This window comes from Electrophorus electricus, chromosome 11 (genome assembly GCF_041902795.1).
Source record: "Electrophorus electricus isolate QZ-2024a chromosome 11, ASM4190279v1, whole genome shotgun sequence".
Classification (NCBI taxonomy): Eukaryota; Metazoa; Chordata; class Actinopteri; order Gymnotiformes; family Gymnotidae; genus Electrophorus; species Electrophorus electricus.
This window is the reverse complement of record NC_137507.1, coordinates 21,058,347-21,072,937: the sequence shown is the minus strand read 5'-3', so window position 1 is coordinate 21,072,937 and position 14,591 is coordinate 21,058,347. Positions and strand designations below refer to the sequence as shown.

The 14,591-nt window shown below is 39.3% G+C and overlaps 1 protein-coding gene across 12 annotated transcripts in view; it reads right to left on the bottom strand.

Annotated features, from left to right (window-relative positions):
• Positions 1-14,591, bottom strand: part of cep295 (centrosomal protein 295) — a 68,370-nt gene that overhangs the window by 7,239 nt on the left and 46,540 nt on the right. For 6 of the 12 annotated variants that reach the window (XR_014126119.1, XM_081723659.1, XM_081723656.1 and 3 more), the window contains 10 exons: positions 14,311-14,372; positions 13,809-14,091; positions 13,321-13,674; positions 13,107-13,206; positions 12,683-12,823; positions 12,031-12,258; positions 11,850-11,878; positions 6,590-6,704; positions 4,463-4,645; positions 3,492-3,616 (listed from right to left, as the gene is read on the bottom strand). Coding sequence is in view for 10 of the 12 variants with exons in the window: in XM_081723659.1 (XP_081579785.1) it covers positions 3,492-3,616; positions 4,463-4,645; positions 6,590-6,704; positions 11,850-11,878; positions 12,031-12,258; positions 12,683-12,823; positions 13,107-13,206; positions 13,321-13,674; positions 13,809-14,091; positions 14,311-14,372 (1,620 nt within the window). In the remaining 2 variants the exon portion in view is untranslated. Of the gene's footprint in view, positions 1-3,491; positions 3,617-4,462; positions 4,646-4,676; positions 6,262-6,589; positions 6,705-11,849; positions 11,879-12,030; positions 12,259-12,682; positions 12,824-13,106; positions 13,207-13,320; positions 13,675-13,808; positions 14,092-14,310; positions 14,373-14,591 lie in introns of those variants that run through there. The other 6 variants (XM_081723658.1, XM_081723657.1, XM_081723661.1 and 3 more) reach the window with 6 other exon arrangements.

Below are 14,591 nucleotides of genomic sequence, written 5' to 3'. Positions count from 1 at the left end.
TTGCAGGCCATCTTAATCTGTGCTTAATCACTTATCAGTAATATGGAAGTGGCTTGGATATCTGAAATCTTGGCAAATTGGTCACCACTTTCATAAACTTTGAAGAATATCGTGAGTTTACTTTCACGCCACCAACTGCTTTCTTCAGCGTTGGTAGCACAAACGATGTTTACGGCTATACTTGATTAAAAATGATTAAAAATGTCAAAGGTCATCATTGTTATTGACAAATTTTATCCCAATCCTATTTAGAGACTGTTTTATTGCTCAGCACTAGCTGAAAGGTATATGATCTCACATTGGGAAAATGAAAGTGAGTGCTCTTAAATTTTCAGTTATAAACCCTTAACACATGTTACCCATGATATTCTGCCTTAGCTGGGATAGATTTCTTAAGGGAATTCTGTGCTCCAGAGGGCAATGTTTGGAGAATTACAGTAACTTTGGGGCAGTGAGTGTTTCATCATCCCGATCTCGCTCCATGTTAAAGCATAAAGCCGTTTCCCCACTTTCTCCAAATCACACCTGTCTGAGAGCTCTACAAATTGCTGAAGTTCATTAGTAAAAACTGTATTCAGATAATGAGAGTTTGATAAATCAAAGTGTTGGCCAGTAATCTCATTGGCATTTGAGTGTTCAATTTTTTCCAAATCAGACTTACTTAAGATCTGAATATAACTCTTGCCAGCATAGTTGTGCCCTACAGGTAACATCCGACAAGAACATACGGGGCTTAGTTGCCTGCATATTACACTCTATATCTTGCTCAATTCCAGCTGAGGATGACTGACTTGGACAGCCTTCAGAACAAAGTGGAGCAAAATATTGCATTTGGTATACCATTTGTTATTTGTTTCATTGTTTTGCCTTGTTGTCCTGTGTGTGCTCTGCTCCTTTTTTTGTGTTCTTTTTTTTTTTTTTATTAAACCTGCTAAAGCATTTGTGATTCGTCAATCTGTCAGGAATTCAGCATAACATGAATTTTGGCTCTGCATTTTGGCCTAGTTTCTGTTAAATGAGTGTAATTTGTTGTGATGTTCATCTGAGGTTGTATTTACGTAATTTTAAGACCCAAGGGCCAGATTTTGTATTATTCCCTGATATGTAAAACCATAGGATTCAAAGAGGGTGTATTTTGTTTCTGACATTACTGTAAGCATGAATCAGCTGGATCATAAACAAGCATGTGTATGGGTACAGATTAAGGTGTGGAACTACCATCAGCCAGCTCCTGTAACTAGATGACATGAAGCTGTACAAGATGGAAATGGACATGGACACACTGATCCACCCGAACAGTAGCTACAGTGAGGACACAGGAATGTCAGTTGGGCTGGAGAACTGTGGTTGGCTATTAGTAAAAAGCAAAAAAGTGACAGCAATAGAGGGAAATTGAATTTGCACAAGGCCATATTACACATGGAAGACAGGACTCCAATCACATGAAAAATACGAGACAGAAACAAAAAGGAATGCAACATCCAAGTACTTTTATAGGTGGTCCTCAAGAGCTGGTGGAATGGGAACAATAAGGTCAAAGCCAAAAACCATGTATGCCACAAGATGGCGGCCAAAGGAAAATTGGAATCTGTCAATGTCAAGACCAGAAAACTCCTCACAATGCATGGGGCACACTATTCTAAAGGCTGTAATGTTAAAAATGTTAAAGTACAGTTTGAGACATGACAAATCCATAAATGCATACAAGAAATAACCCCAAAGGATGAGCTGATGGAGTTCCTCCAACTGATGTGGAACATGGTCACCATGGAAGCAGAGAATGTGCCATGGCAGGATAAACCTTCCATAGAATGTACTACTGACCGATAGCTTAGGTGGAAACATGAGACAATTATATCAAATGCTGGAAAAGGCAGGACCGATGGACAGCACAAAGTTATTGATCATGGTAGCACTTAGCACCAAGCACTATGGGTTGGCAGACAGCAAATGAATGGCCAAAAAAACATTGCTAATTAGGGAGGCAACTTAACTAGTAGACAACTGAGCTAACAATGGTGCCAAGTATATATAAGTCTGTTCTGTCTGCAAAAAGGAGAGTAACCTATGTAGGCTATGCAAATATCTCAATCCTTGTTATGCATAGATGTAATTCAAAAACAACCACATAAAATGGTAGACTTGCTTGTATACTGCCAACAATATAGGGTAAATTACAGGGCTTACAGGCAATTTAAGGGCTTTAAAAACATTTTCTTTATGCAAGACCTGAGACGAACCCGCTCACGAATATTCTCTTAAAACTGATGCAACTTGTGTTAATTCTTCACATCTGCCTTTTCTATAATAAACTGGTTCCTCCTTCTAGAACTTTGCTTGAACAAATGATGAAGGATCTCTGTCTGAAACATCCTGTTTCTCCGGAAACCTTGGTGTACTTTACTACAATTTTGAATATCCCTACATGCTTGAGAAATACCAAGGACTGAAAGAGCGGCTACAAAAGATGTGGAAGGTAAAGACAACAGTGGTTCCCATGGTAATCAGAGCACTATGGGAGAGTGGCTCCAGCAGATCCCAGGAACAACGTCCATGATCTCTGTCCAGAAGAGTGCAGTCCTGGGAACAGCCAAGATACTACACATGAACCTAAAGCTCCGAGGACTCTGGTAAAGGATCCAAGATTGAAGCAAAAAAGACTGCCCTGGGGGAGGGCGAGTATGGAATTTTTTTTAAATATACATATACCATTCTACCTACATTTAGTCAGGAGAAACCATACCACAACAGCACTACAAATCAGTGTGACTGAATGAAGGAGTTCCATAACATTAGATATAAATCATCAAGTACAAAAGAACAACTATAGTGTACTTATTCAGTTAGTAACCTTAAACCAACTATTAGTCCCCTGTTTGATGCTTCCTTCCAACAACTGTCCCTACAGACTTAGATTTGGTCTTCTTTTTAATATGGTATCTTTTATTCTTCTTCCCAGATATCAGCGCTTGTTGAGTAATGCACTTATGACGTGCTCAGTTTGTGTCAGAACTGATTCCTTTATCCAGCAGCATCTTAGTTCAATGGTATCTTAGAATCTAACCTATCCAGTATTGGCTACAGTACATTCTATAAGTAGATGACAACACCTCAATCACTCTTGATAAATTAGTTTTCTAAATGCTGTAAATTTACTTGTATAATCAAAAAGTTAGGGAAACTGGCCATTCGCTTTGTATAATACTTTTGGACAAAATCTGCATGCTTAAAAAGCCGTGTATGTTAAGTATAACCGACACCATTTCATGCTTCATGTTAGCCTAAGCATTTGTGTCAATCTGAGTCAGATGAGTATGTGCTGTAAATGTATATGTGCTGCAATAAGCTGGACATTTTCTTCTTGACTGTCTTGGCACAGTTTCATTTTCAGCATTTGGCAGACAAGCTACAATCAGGATCCTGACCTTGAAAAAAAAATGTAGTCATTTATATGATAAATGTCTTGGAGGTTAGATTTTTTTCTTTCTTACCTGCAGATTGTTGTTCCTAAAGTAATGGGAAGCATCTGAGTCACATGAAACCTGCTGAATGTCTACTATCTGCCCATGCAGGGTGCTAGAAGAGGACTGGGGACTCAAGCATGCCTTAAATAAACCTACAAAAAAAAAAAAAAAAAAGTTTGAATTTCCCATTTTGATACAGTAATGTGTATTTGCCTTGGCATGCATTACAGATGCAAGTGTGGTTGTGCATGTATTCTTTTTTTAAACTGCCTTAAAGCATACCTTATTGCAGTGGTAGCTCAGTGGTTAAAGTGCTTGACTTGTATGTGGAAAGTTGCCAGTTCAAGTCTCACCACTGCCAAGTTAGTCCCTGAGCAAGACCCTTAACCCTCAGTTGCTTAAGCTGTATTCACTCAATTGTAAGTCACTTTGGATAAAAGTGAAAACTAAATGCTGTAAAGGTCTTATTTATCTGTACCTGCATTAACAGCTCCAAGTGCCATTTTATGTGCCTCTATATACACCTGATTGGAAACAGACCAGACTGGGCTTTTATAAGACTGCATTTATTGTTATTGTAATGTATGTGCAATAACATGTTTTCAATAACTGATGTTCAGTAAATGAAAACATGTTCATATGTACTGTTATATATAAAACCTTTATATATTCTTTATGTTCCTGCATATTTGTTTTAATTTCTATTCAATGTCTTTATTAAACCTCATATGCTGCTACCTGGAATAAGTGAATTTCTCACAGGAGCAAAAAGTTAATCTAAATCTCCTCTCACTCTACAGAGCAGAAATGGCAGCAAAGCCTTGTTTTTGGTTTAGTAATGTTGAACACTTATCACACCATCACTCACCATCTTTGTTTTATATGCACAATGCATGTTCATGTACTGTGGAAGTATATAGCATGCGTATGCATTGGCACAGCTTTGTGTGGAAGGACGACTGGGAGCTGGATAAATAATTGTGTGCATACATCTGTACCTGTCTGAACTTCTCTAAGTGATGTGCCCAGCTCATTAGTGTATTTATCAATGATGCACTGCAGACCACTGTTGAACTCTGAGGAGCCAGCTGCCTTAGGCAATCCATAACCAATCGGGCTGCTGGAGCAAGTCAAAGAGGCTCCTACTCTTGCAGCTGATTCAATGCTGAGGGGAGAAGAATCTGAAAGAAAGTTTTTTATAGTTACTTTTATTTGTAACCATTTATATATAGCATTATTAGTAAAGCTATTAGCCATGTAACAAGAATTGACAATTCTGAAAGGCTTCTGAAAGACACCAGTACAAAGCATTACAAAAATTCGTTGTTTTTTTGTTTGTTTGTACAAAACAACCAAGGAGTAAAAACAGTATGAATTAGATACAATAATTAAAAAAAATGTCCTCTAGCTTTCTTATTCTCACTACCTCGAGTGAGTCCTTTGGTCGTGCTTGCTTTTCTAATCAGTTTATTTAGGACTCTGACCTTCTGTGTAGTGGTGGCATCCACCCAGCAAACTAGAGAACCATAGAGGACAACACTGGCCCTGTAGCCCCATGTAAAAAAAACAAAACAAAAACACCTGGGTGTGCAGTGATCTCTTTATGCTTTTAATTACAGATATTTTCAGCATGATGGCACACTCAGATCTGCTGGTGCATTTCTACATTTTTAATAGTTAAATGTTATTGGTTAATGCTGTTCTGGCCTGTGTAATCAAAATGTATGTATGAATTAGAAATGGATCTTAAAAAAAATCTGCGCTTTAAACTATTCAGTAAAATTTTGTTCATAGGTAAATCATATTGTGTTTTAAAACAAATTGGCACAGCCACGTGATATTACTTGAGAACTGTGAGGTGGTCAAGGCAAGTTTCAAGAGCTTACTGTCATATGCCCAGCAGCAAACAGTCAGTTACACTGAATAATAAAATTCTTATTCTGCATTCTTCCCATTCCAGTGAAAATAAGAATATAATATATATAATGAGAAAAAATGAACAAGAAATAAAATAAAGGATCGTTAAGAAATCAGAAGAGCGTGTAAATGCAGTCCAGTGACCCTGGTGTGGTAAATGACCTCCAGTGATTGGAAAGCAGCTCATGTGATGGTTCTGGCAGGTTTCATTACCATCTGGAGAGCCTTATGGTCCTGTGCAGAGCAGTTCACAAAATAGACAATGATGCTTTCTTTCTGTTAGAAGGTTCAGAACAGTTGCAGAAGACAGTCAACATTGAGCGTGTGGAGCATGTTGGTCTATTTAGATGGTTAGACAATGCTGAATGCTGAGCTGCAGTTGATGAACAGCATTCTCAAAGAACTGTCCTTGGTCTCCAAGTGGATGGCAGTGTTCACCACATCCTCTGTGAACCCGTTTTGTCAGAAAGTAAACTGGAGAGGGTGTAAGGAGTCTGAGATGTTCCTCTGGATGGGGACTAGCAAGACTAGCTTTTAGTACTTCATTACAATTGGAGATGCAACCAGATCGTGGTCATTGAAACAAGTGATGGGTCTATTCTTGGGGAAGGGCATGATGGTGATGTACACAGGTGTGTGCAAGGAAAATGCTGAATATGATTGCAAAGACACAAGCCAGCTCTAACTAGCAAGTCCGGAGTCACCGTATGAGGATGTTGTATTAGCCAGCTGCCTTGCATGGATGATGCACTGTGTGCTCCCTGCTGCCAAAGCTCTGCTTTGTGGCTCATTGTTGGGGACTTGTAACAGGCATAGAAATCATTCAGTTCATTGAATTATTCAGAAATCATCTGGCAGTTTGGCATGGTATGAGAGATACCTGGAGCATGTATGTGCAGAGGAAAAGTGAGATATTACTTGTAATCTACATTCAGACATTACTTGTAAGGTAACCTCAGCAGTGATGTAAAACCATATAAGCAAACATGAGAAACCAAATATGTCTTGGCCAGTTCTCATTTAGGTTAAGGGTGAAACTGAATAAAACTGATATTTCATCAAACCACACCTTTAACAGTTAATATCTTAAAACAGTCTATATCTCCATTTACACATTCTCATACCAACCTCTTTGACAAACAGAAATTGATGCTCAGAATTGGCTGAAATGACTGGTTAGTTCACTGTGGATACCTATACCAACCCACCTGTCTTGAAGTGATTGAGGTTATGTTCATAGTTCGAACAGCTGCCTGTTGAGATGGTAGTGGAAAACAGATCTGGCTCAGCAGTAGCTCTATCATGTGGTAAAACAAACCCTGGCTGAACACACAATACAAGCAAGCAAGAAGAAAAAAAAGAAAAAAGTATTATGAAAAGTTTCAGTTCTCATATTAAAACACAATAGTCATTAAAACGCACCACAGAAAAACAGACTTGAATCTCGGCTCAGACTTTTCAATCCCTCGTGTATAGAATTGGCAGCAGTAGCTGCTAGCTCCAAGTTGGCTAGTTTTCATCATTAATCTTGGAGTGGATAGGAGGCAGCAGCAGTTTTATGGGTTATAATTATAGGGTTAAGAATGTTAAGGTCAATGAGTGAAAGGTTCAACAATATGATACACAGGCAGTATTTAATGTTAATCATTAAATAAATGTAAAACATTAATAGTTATAAGTGACTTAAGGTTTTCATTCAAAGTGGGACTGGTGGGAATTGGAGAAGCTTCATGGCATTTGAGCAAGTTGCTTGCCAAATCTGAGAAAGGTGAGAATAGACATTAGTGAATTTGATCTATTAGATTAACTAACTTTGAATCTTGAAGAGAACTGTGTATTTTATGCTTGCCTTTGGAGCTGTGGCAATATGGTATAAAATGACCTACTGTTTGTGAGATTTTAAACACTTTTATAAGAATATGCCACCTGCCTTAAAATCTAAATTGGTAAAGCTTAAATGGTCCACAGGGGAGGTTTGTGTCTTACTGGAAGAATTCCAAGCCTTGTAGCTGCCCCAACAAACCAACAGCACTACCCCAAGTCATGGCAAATGTGTCGAACTTGGACCAAACTTTTGTGCTCTTTGGGAGATGCTGTTGTAGTGAATATAACTTTTCCATCAAAGCATGTTTAGGCTATTGATTAGGAACTGATATTATATGCGTATTTTTATCTTACAGTCTATAGAAACTAACAGCACTGCATGGCAGACTAGAAGAACAAATGAACCAGTTTCTGACTAAAGGCCCCCCTCTGGGCAGGTTATCAAAGGCGAAACAGCATCAAACCAGACCAATAACCTGCTTGTCCACAACATGAAAGCTCCCATCAGGAATGCTAGACACCAAGATGAAAGAACATGTGCAAGTACATGCGAACTGCTCAGAAAGGGATTGGTTACACCACACACCATTTAAAAGGAATCCAAGTCCAAAGAGTTATTCAAAATAACTCCAAGCCAAGACAGATCAACTTAAGTATTGCCTGGTTCAACTGTCAGAAAGCATACAGCCCAATGCCACCCACCTGGATAAGTGAATGCCTAGCCCTCTATGAACTCAAACAGAATGTATAGGACTTCATCCAAAATTCAGTGGAACACTACAGGACAATGCTAGAAGCCAACTCCTGGTGACCATAGTGTTGAATATAACAAGTAGACACTTTCCCCACTGCTGTTCTGCACAAACATAAATCATCTCAGCAAGATCATCAATTCAGGAGCATAACTACCATCAGCAACATCCTGTACATGGACGACCTCAAGCTCTACGCCAAGAGGAAATGGTACAACAAATGTGGAGGCCAGGTAGAAGTACCTGCGGTAACTCCAAGTACCTCCAATCACACAGGAATCATGAGGCAGAAACAACAGCAGGAACACCTATGTATTTCCATAGAGTAAGGCAGGTCCCCAAGAGTCAGTTGAGTGGGAACAATAAGAACAAAGCCATCAAAGTCATCAAATACACGGCAGGTACAATAAGCTGGCCAAAAGCACAACTGGAAGATGCCAACATCAAGACCAGAAATCTCACAATTCATGCAGCACTCAAGAAAGGAGATGTACAGGAGACTGTTAGACAGGACCTACAAAGTGTAAGATCCACTATCCAGGATGACACAGGAAACATCCATGAATATGTCCAAGCAATGCCTCCAAGGATGAGCTGACGAGGGGGTTTCAGTCAGATGGGGAACATGGTCACCAGAGAAGTAGAGGGGGTGCCATAGCAAGAAAAGACCATGAAACAAATCAATGACAGATATCATCCTTCCAGTGTCCAGTCAAGACAGGATTGAAAGACGCATACAGAAAAGAATCATATGCAGTCGTGGCCAAAAGTTTTGAGACTGACAAAATTTGGTTTTCACAACGTTTACTGCCTCAGTTTTTTTTAGATCCTTTTGTCACATGTTTATATGGTATAGTGAAGTACAATTATAAGCACTTCAGAGTTTTTGTTTTTTTCTCCACTTTAAATTGACAAATACATCCAATTCACGCAAAGACTTATTTACAAATATTTAACACATTTAAAATATTTACAGTGTTCACCCTTCTTTAAGACTTCTGCTATTCGCCTTGGCATGATGGATATCTTCTGAGCAAAATCTTGACTGATCCGTAACCCATTCTTGCCTTATCAGTGCTTGGAATTGATCACAGTTTCTGTGTTTTTGTTTGTCCCCACTCAACGGGATTGAGATCTAGGGAGTTTCCTGGCTATGGACCCAAAATGTTAATGTTTTGTTCACCGAGCCACTTGGTTATCACTTTTGCCTTGTGACATGGTGCTCTGTTACGCTGGAAAAAGCTTTGTTCATTACCAAATTACTCCTGGATCATTGGGAGAAGTTGTTCTTGGAGGATGTTTTGATACCATTCCTTATTTATGGCAGTGTTCTTAGGTAAATGTTTGAGCAAACCGGCTCCCTTGGATGAAAAGCAACTCCACACACAAATGGTCTCAGGATACCTCACTGTTGGCATAACACAGGACTCATGGTTGCACTCACCTTTTCTTGCCAGACAATCATTTGTCCAGATGTCCCAAACAGTCTGAAGAGAAAATAACTTTACTCCAATCCTCTGCAGTCCAATCCCTATACTTCTTGAAGAATGTCAGTCTATCTTTGATGTTTTTCTTGGAGTGGCTTCTTTGCTGCCCTTCTTGACACAAAGCCATTCTCCAAAAGCCTTCACCTCACTGTGTGTGCAGATGCACTCACCCCTGCCTTCTGCTATTCCTTAGCAAGCTCTGTAATGGTGGTCCCCTGATCCCACAGCTGTATCCTCTTTACGAGATGGTCCTGGCACTTTTGACTTTCTTGGGCGCCCTGAAGCCTTATTCACTGCAATTGAACCTCTCTCCTTGAAGGTCTTGATTCAATAAATGGTTGATTTAGGTGCTCACTTACAAAGAGCAATGCCCTTGCCTTTGAAGCCCTTTTGATGCAATGCAATGATGACTGCATGTGTTTCCTTGGAGGTAACCATGGTTAACAGAAGAAAAACTTCAAACACCACCACCCTTTTAAAGCAACCAGTCTGCTCTTCTAATCAGCATGACGGGGTGATATCAATTGCCTTGTCTTCGTTAACACTTTCCTGAGCTAACAAGATCACTGAAATGATGACAGCAGGCCATTTTGTAGCAGGGCTGAAATGCAGTAATTTTTGTGATCAATTTAATTTTCATGGCAAGGAATGAATTTGCAATTAATTTCAATTCAACTGATCACTCTCCACAATCTAGAGTTAATGCAAATTGCCAACATAATCTGAAGCAGCAAACTTTGAAAAAACAAAATATTTGTGCTAGTATTTTGGCCACAACTGTACATGAACTTATACAAGTCATAGTCCAAATGTAAAGAATTGCAGAGAGCTATGACTGCAGACAACAAGGCATAAGATCTTATGGGACCTCCAGATGCAGGTGGCAAAATCAACCAGACATTGAGATTGTAGACAAGATGCAGCAATTACAGAAACATACAAAGCTGGAGGAGTGATTTCCATGGATCACAGGAATGACAATTTTAGTCCAGAAGAGTACAATCGTAGGAACAGCAAAAAATATTGCTCTGCACCTTTAAACTCCCAGGACTCTGGTAGAAATCCTGAGTGCAAGAAAGTGGCTAAGAACCACCCCAATGGAAAGGTGAGAAAGAAATGTATACTTTTATAGGTAGTCAAAATTGCCGTGAAAAAACAAGGGTTTTCAGAGAAACATGATTCCTCAGACAAAAGCCCCCCACAAGCAGGGAAACGAAGCACCCCCAAAGCTTCCAAACCCGCTCCGAAGCTAAAATAGCTAAATATAGCTAAAAATACTCCTTAACGTAATTTCAAGCTGATGATTACTTCTTATTCAGCCAACAGTAGTTCAGTGATCCAAACATGACCACTAACATGTAGCTCAGCGCCTTGAAATCACAATGGAATTTTTAACATGTAGTTTATTACACAGTCTCAGCTTCAAACAGTTTAGGAGTCAGGAATAGCAATAAAATCTTCACTTCATTTATGGCATTTAGCTGATGCTTTTATCCAAACCAACTTGCAATTATGAATTTAAGCGGTTGAGGATTAAGGGCCTTGCTCAGGGTCCCAACAGTGGCAACTTGACGGTGTTGGGGCTTGAACCTGCAATCTTCCTAGCCTTTCTTGAAAGAAGACGCTTAAGGAACAGTGGAGAGTTTAGGAAACTATAAAGCCCAGAACCTCTCATGAAAAGAATCCAAGTACTTAGAATTGCATTTTATTAATTTGCCCATCTGTTATGATTTTTTTTTTTTTTTTTTAATAATGATAGCTTGTTAATTTCCTATACCCTACTTGGTATGCCTTATAATGCATAATTTCTCTCAATATTCATTAATTGCTGAAGGTTAATCAGTTACTCAATACAATTAAAACAAGTTTATTGATTAATCTTTAATGATATTTAATAATTTCCCTATATTTAGGGTGGTGCACCAGTTATTAATAATTTAGCAATTGAAACATCACTACAGCAGTTAGGTGAGAATTAGCTTAGGTTGAAGCTTGAGCTTTGACCTTGAGTTGAGTTGAGTTAGTGAATAGGTGGATTTGGAAGAACAAATGAGTAAAGATTACATGAGTAATAAAGTCAAATATTTTATGTATTTTATGGTTATTTACAACAATTTGACTAATAGGCCTTAATACGTTTCATTTTTGAACTAACAACAATTGCTACAATAGCCATGGAGAAAAGTAAGGAAATCCTCTGAATAAATGAAAAGACAATGCAACAAAGCTGTTCCTATACAGTATTTGAGCAGTGCCCATGTTTAGGTGAGACAGATAACTAAAATCTTTCACATTTTTGTCATGAGCACAACTCCTAATGGCCCAATGTGTCACTGAGAATAATAAAAACAAAACAAAACCAAACACAGGAAATCAGGAACTTGGTCAGGCTTTTTAAAATTTACCTCCTGTAACTGCAACTGGCCCATGGAACCTGCACATGGAGGAAAAAAAAAAAAAACGAAAGTCTTGGTTAGATCTCTTAGAATTGATCCAGGAATGCAGTGCTCTTATATGAGGTTAGTGTATGCATTTTCCCTGTCAGGTTGGGATGCATGTTTATGTACAAAGCCGGTGAGTTCACACCCGTGATATTGCTTTGTGCGTTTGGTCCTGTCGATGCTAGTTGTAAAGTCTCTCTCCATGACAATCTGCTGGCTCTGCATGTGCTATTCTCCAAGCTCATGACATCAGAGCCTGAGTCTAGTTCCTTCCTATTCCATGACTCCACAATGGGCGGAGACATGGGCACACTGCTGGATTCAGAGTGAAATGAGTGATCCTTGGATAACCTCTGCATACACACCTCAGCACCTATCGTGAACAAGTACACATGATTATGCACAGTTGTTTGGGAGTTTGGTACCAATTTCCCTCTATAACAATATACAATATTTATTTAATTTTTATACAATAAACTCTTTCAATAATTATGTTTTATTTAATGTAGTACCGGCTTTTAATCCAGTAGAACTTCCTCCAGCAGTGCTGAGGAACACCTCAAACTAACCCCCCACCTCATTGGTGACTGTTAATGGCTGCTAAAACAGCTAGCATGAATTAGCTAGGGATTTAGTCTGTTCTGATGCAAATCAATTTTCAGAATACAGACACAAAGTTAACAGAATTGTGGGCTTCCTGCAGAGATGCCCAGTACATTTGATTAAGCAGATATACTGGCCAATGGCATGAATGTGTTCAAGCTAATATAAGCAAGGTTGTGTGTGTATATACACACCTTTGTCTAGGCTAATACTGGCTGGTGTGTCCACTTCCTGGATGGTACTGAGTTTGTGTTGCACCAAATTCTGCCAAAGGATCTGGAGTGTACGAGGTGGACGGGAGACCGGTGGCTTCTCTGAATTACACACACAGCATTCTGAGGATACAGGTTGTTATCAATGCTGTGTGCATTTATATATATATATATAAAGTGAGCAAGCAAACAGCTGAACTTTCCTGTAATAAATCTTATGAATCATAAATTTACTATATTTAGGGCACAAATTTCAGATTAATTTAGTGATGAATCTTATTAGGACAACTCTGAAACCCAATTAAATGGTTTAAAGGAGCTTTCTGACTAAAAAACAAACAAACAAACAAAAAAAAACCTTACACACCCTACATCGCTCCATGAATTAAAAAGCAGACAGTCTTACCACTTGAGACAAGGAAGGATGAGCAGGTGCAGGCATGGCACTGATTGTTACATGGGGGGAGTATTCCGTTACTTTCCTCGATGAGGGAGTTTGACTCCATCTTGCCAATATACCAAAATCAGAAAAACCCTTTCAGAAATACCCCTATAAAATAAGAGTAAAGCTATTCTATGTCTGAAACTGTTCTCTTACTTGGCTTTAAGGGCCCATTTACCTTAATGTGTTCTGCTCTGACAGACGTTTGAAGGGCCTGTGTTTGTTTCCTTATTTGCTCTTTGTCCCACCAGTCTGCTTGCATCTCTGACCCCCTTACTTCATTGGACTGCTGATAAAGCGGGGCCAGTTTGGTATTTGGTGGAAAAGGTTGCCGGCTCAGCAGGAGCTCCAGAAGCACAGAAGGGGGTGGTAAAGGAACCCCTTCTAGCTCAGAAGCACCATCTCTGGGGCACTCCTTTGATAAGGAGCTTGCTCCCAGGGTTGAAACCAGAGACATGTTGGCAGCTTCCTGCTGGGTGTCTGAGGCACCAAGCGCAACCCCAGAGGGCTGGTGAATTTTGGGAAGCAGACTCTGCAGTGAAGAAAGGGAGTGTTTGGTTAGGACTTTGCAGGTCATACAGTAGTGTGTATGGATAGAGCTTGATAGAGTGTATGGGTGTTTGTGTTCAAGATAGTGCTGGTAGTATGCAAAAGTGATTAGCTAACCTGTGACGGGTTTCCAGATGTCTGTGACTCAGTGGATGGAGAATGTTGGTAACTTCTTGTTGTCTCAAGAGGAATGAGGAGGCCAGTATTATCTTCCAAAAGGGGCATTAGGGCAGTAGGGTGTGCCATATCAGTCAAAGGGCAAATTGTCTCCTCAGTTACAGGATATGGTTGGGTTTGGGCTATCGTACTGGTTATAGCAGCATATCGTAATTTCAAAGTTCTCTGGTATTCCTCCAGCTGCCACCAAGCATCTTCAACAGACTTCTTATGATGTCTACAACTTGCATATCAAAAAATGAATTTAAAAACATCACTTCTGAAGTATACAAAGGATACTAACACAATTGCTACACATCACTTGCCAACACATGTTAACTTCATATATGTTCCAACTAGGTTCAGTCTCCATTGAAAATGTAATCAGAACAGCTTTTACTCTTTAAAGTTAATTTTATGAGTCTTTAAATTGCAAACTGCCGCTGTGCCAATGCTTACTAACCGTTTCTGGTCCAGAAGTCTCTGCATAGGCATGCTATCTGCCACAACAGTGAATCTCCCCAACTGATAAGAAACAACAAGTAAAAGGTTTCTCTCACTTGATACACTACAAACACTTCAAACCTCATCTGAAAGACACAAAGGCAGTATAACTGTTGCCCTAATGAAGTTCAACACTTTTCAGCAATTTTTAAAAGAACATCAGTTTTAGGAACACTTTACTTCCTTATATGGCACTAAAAAGAAGGACAACAGTCTCTGTGACTGTCCTGATATTTGAAT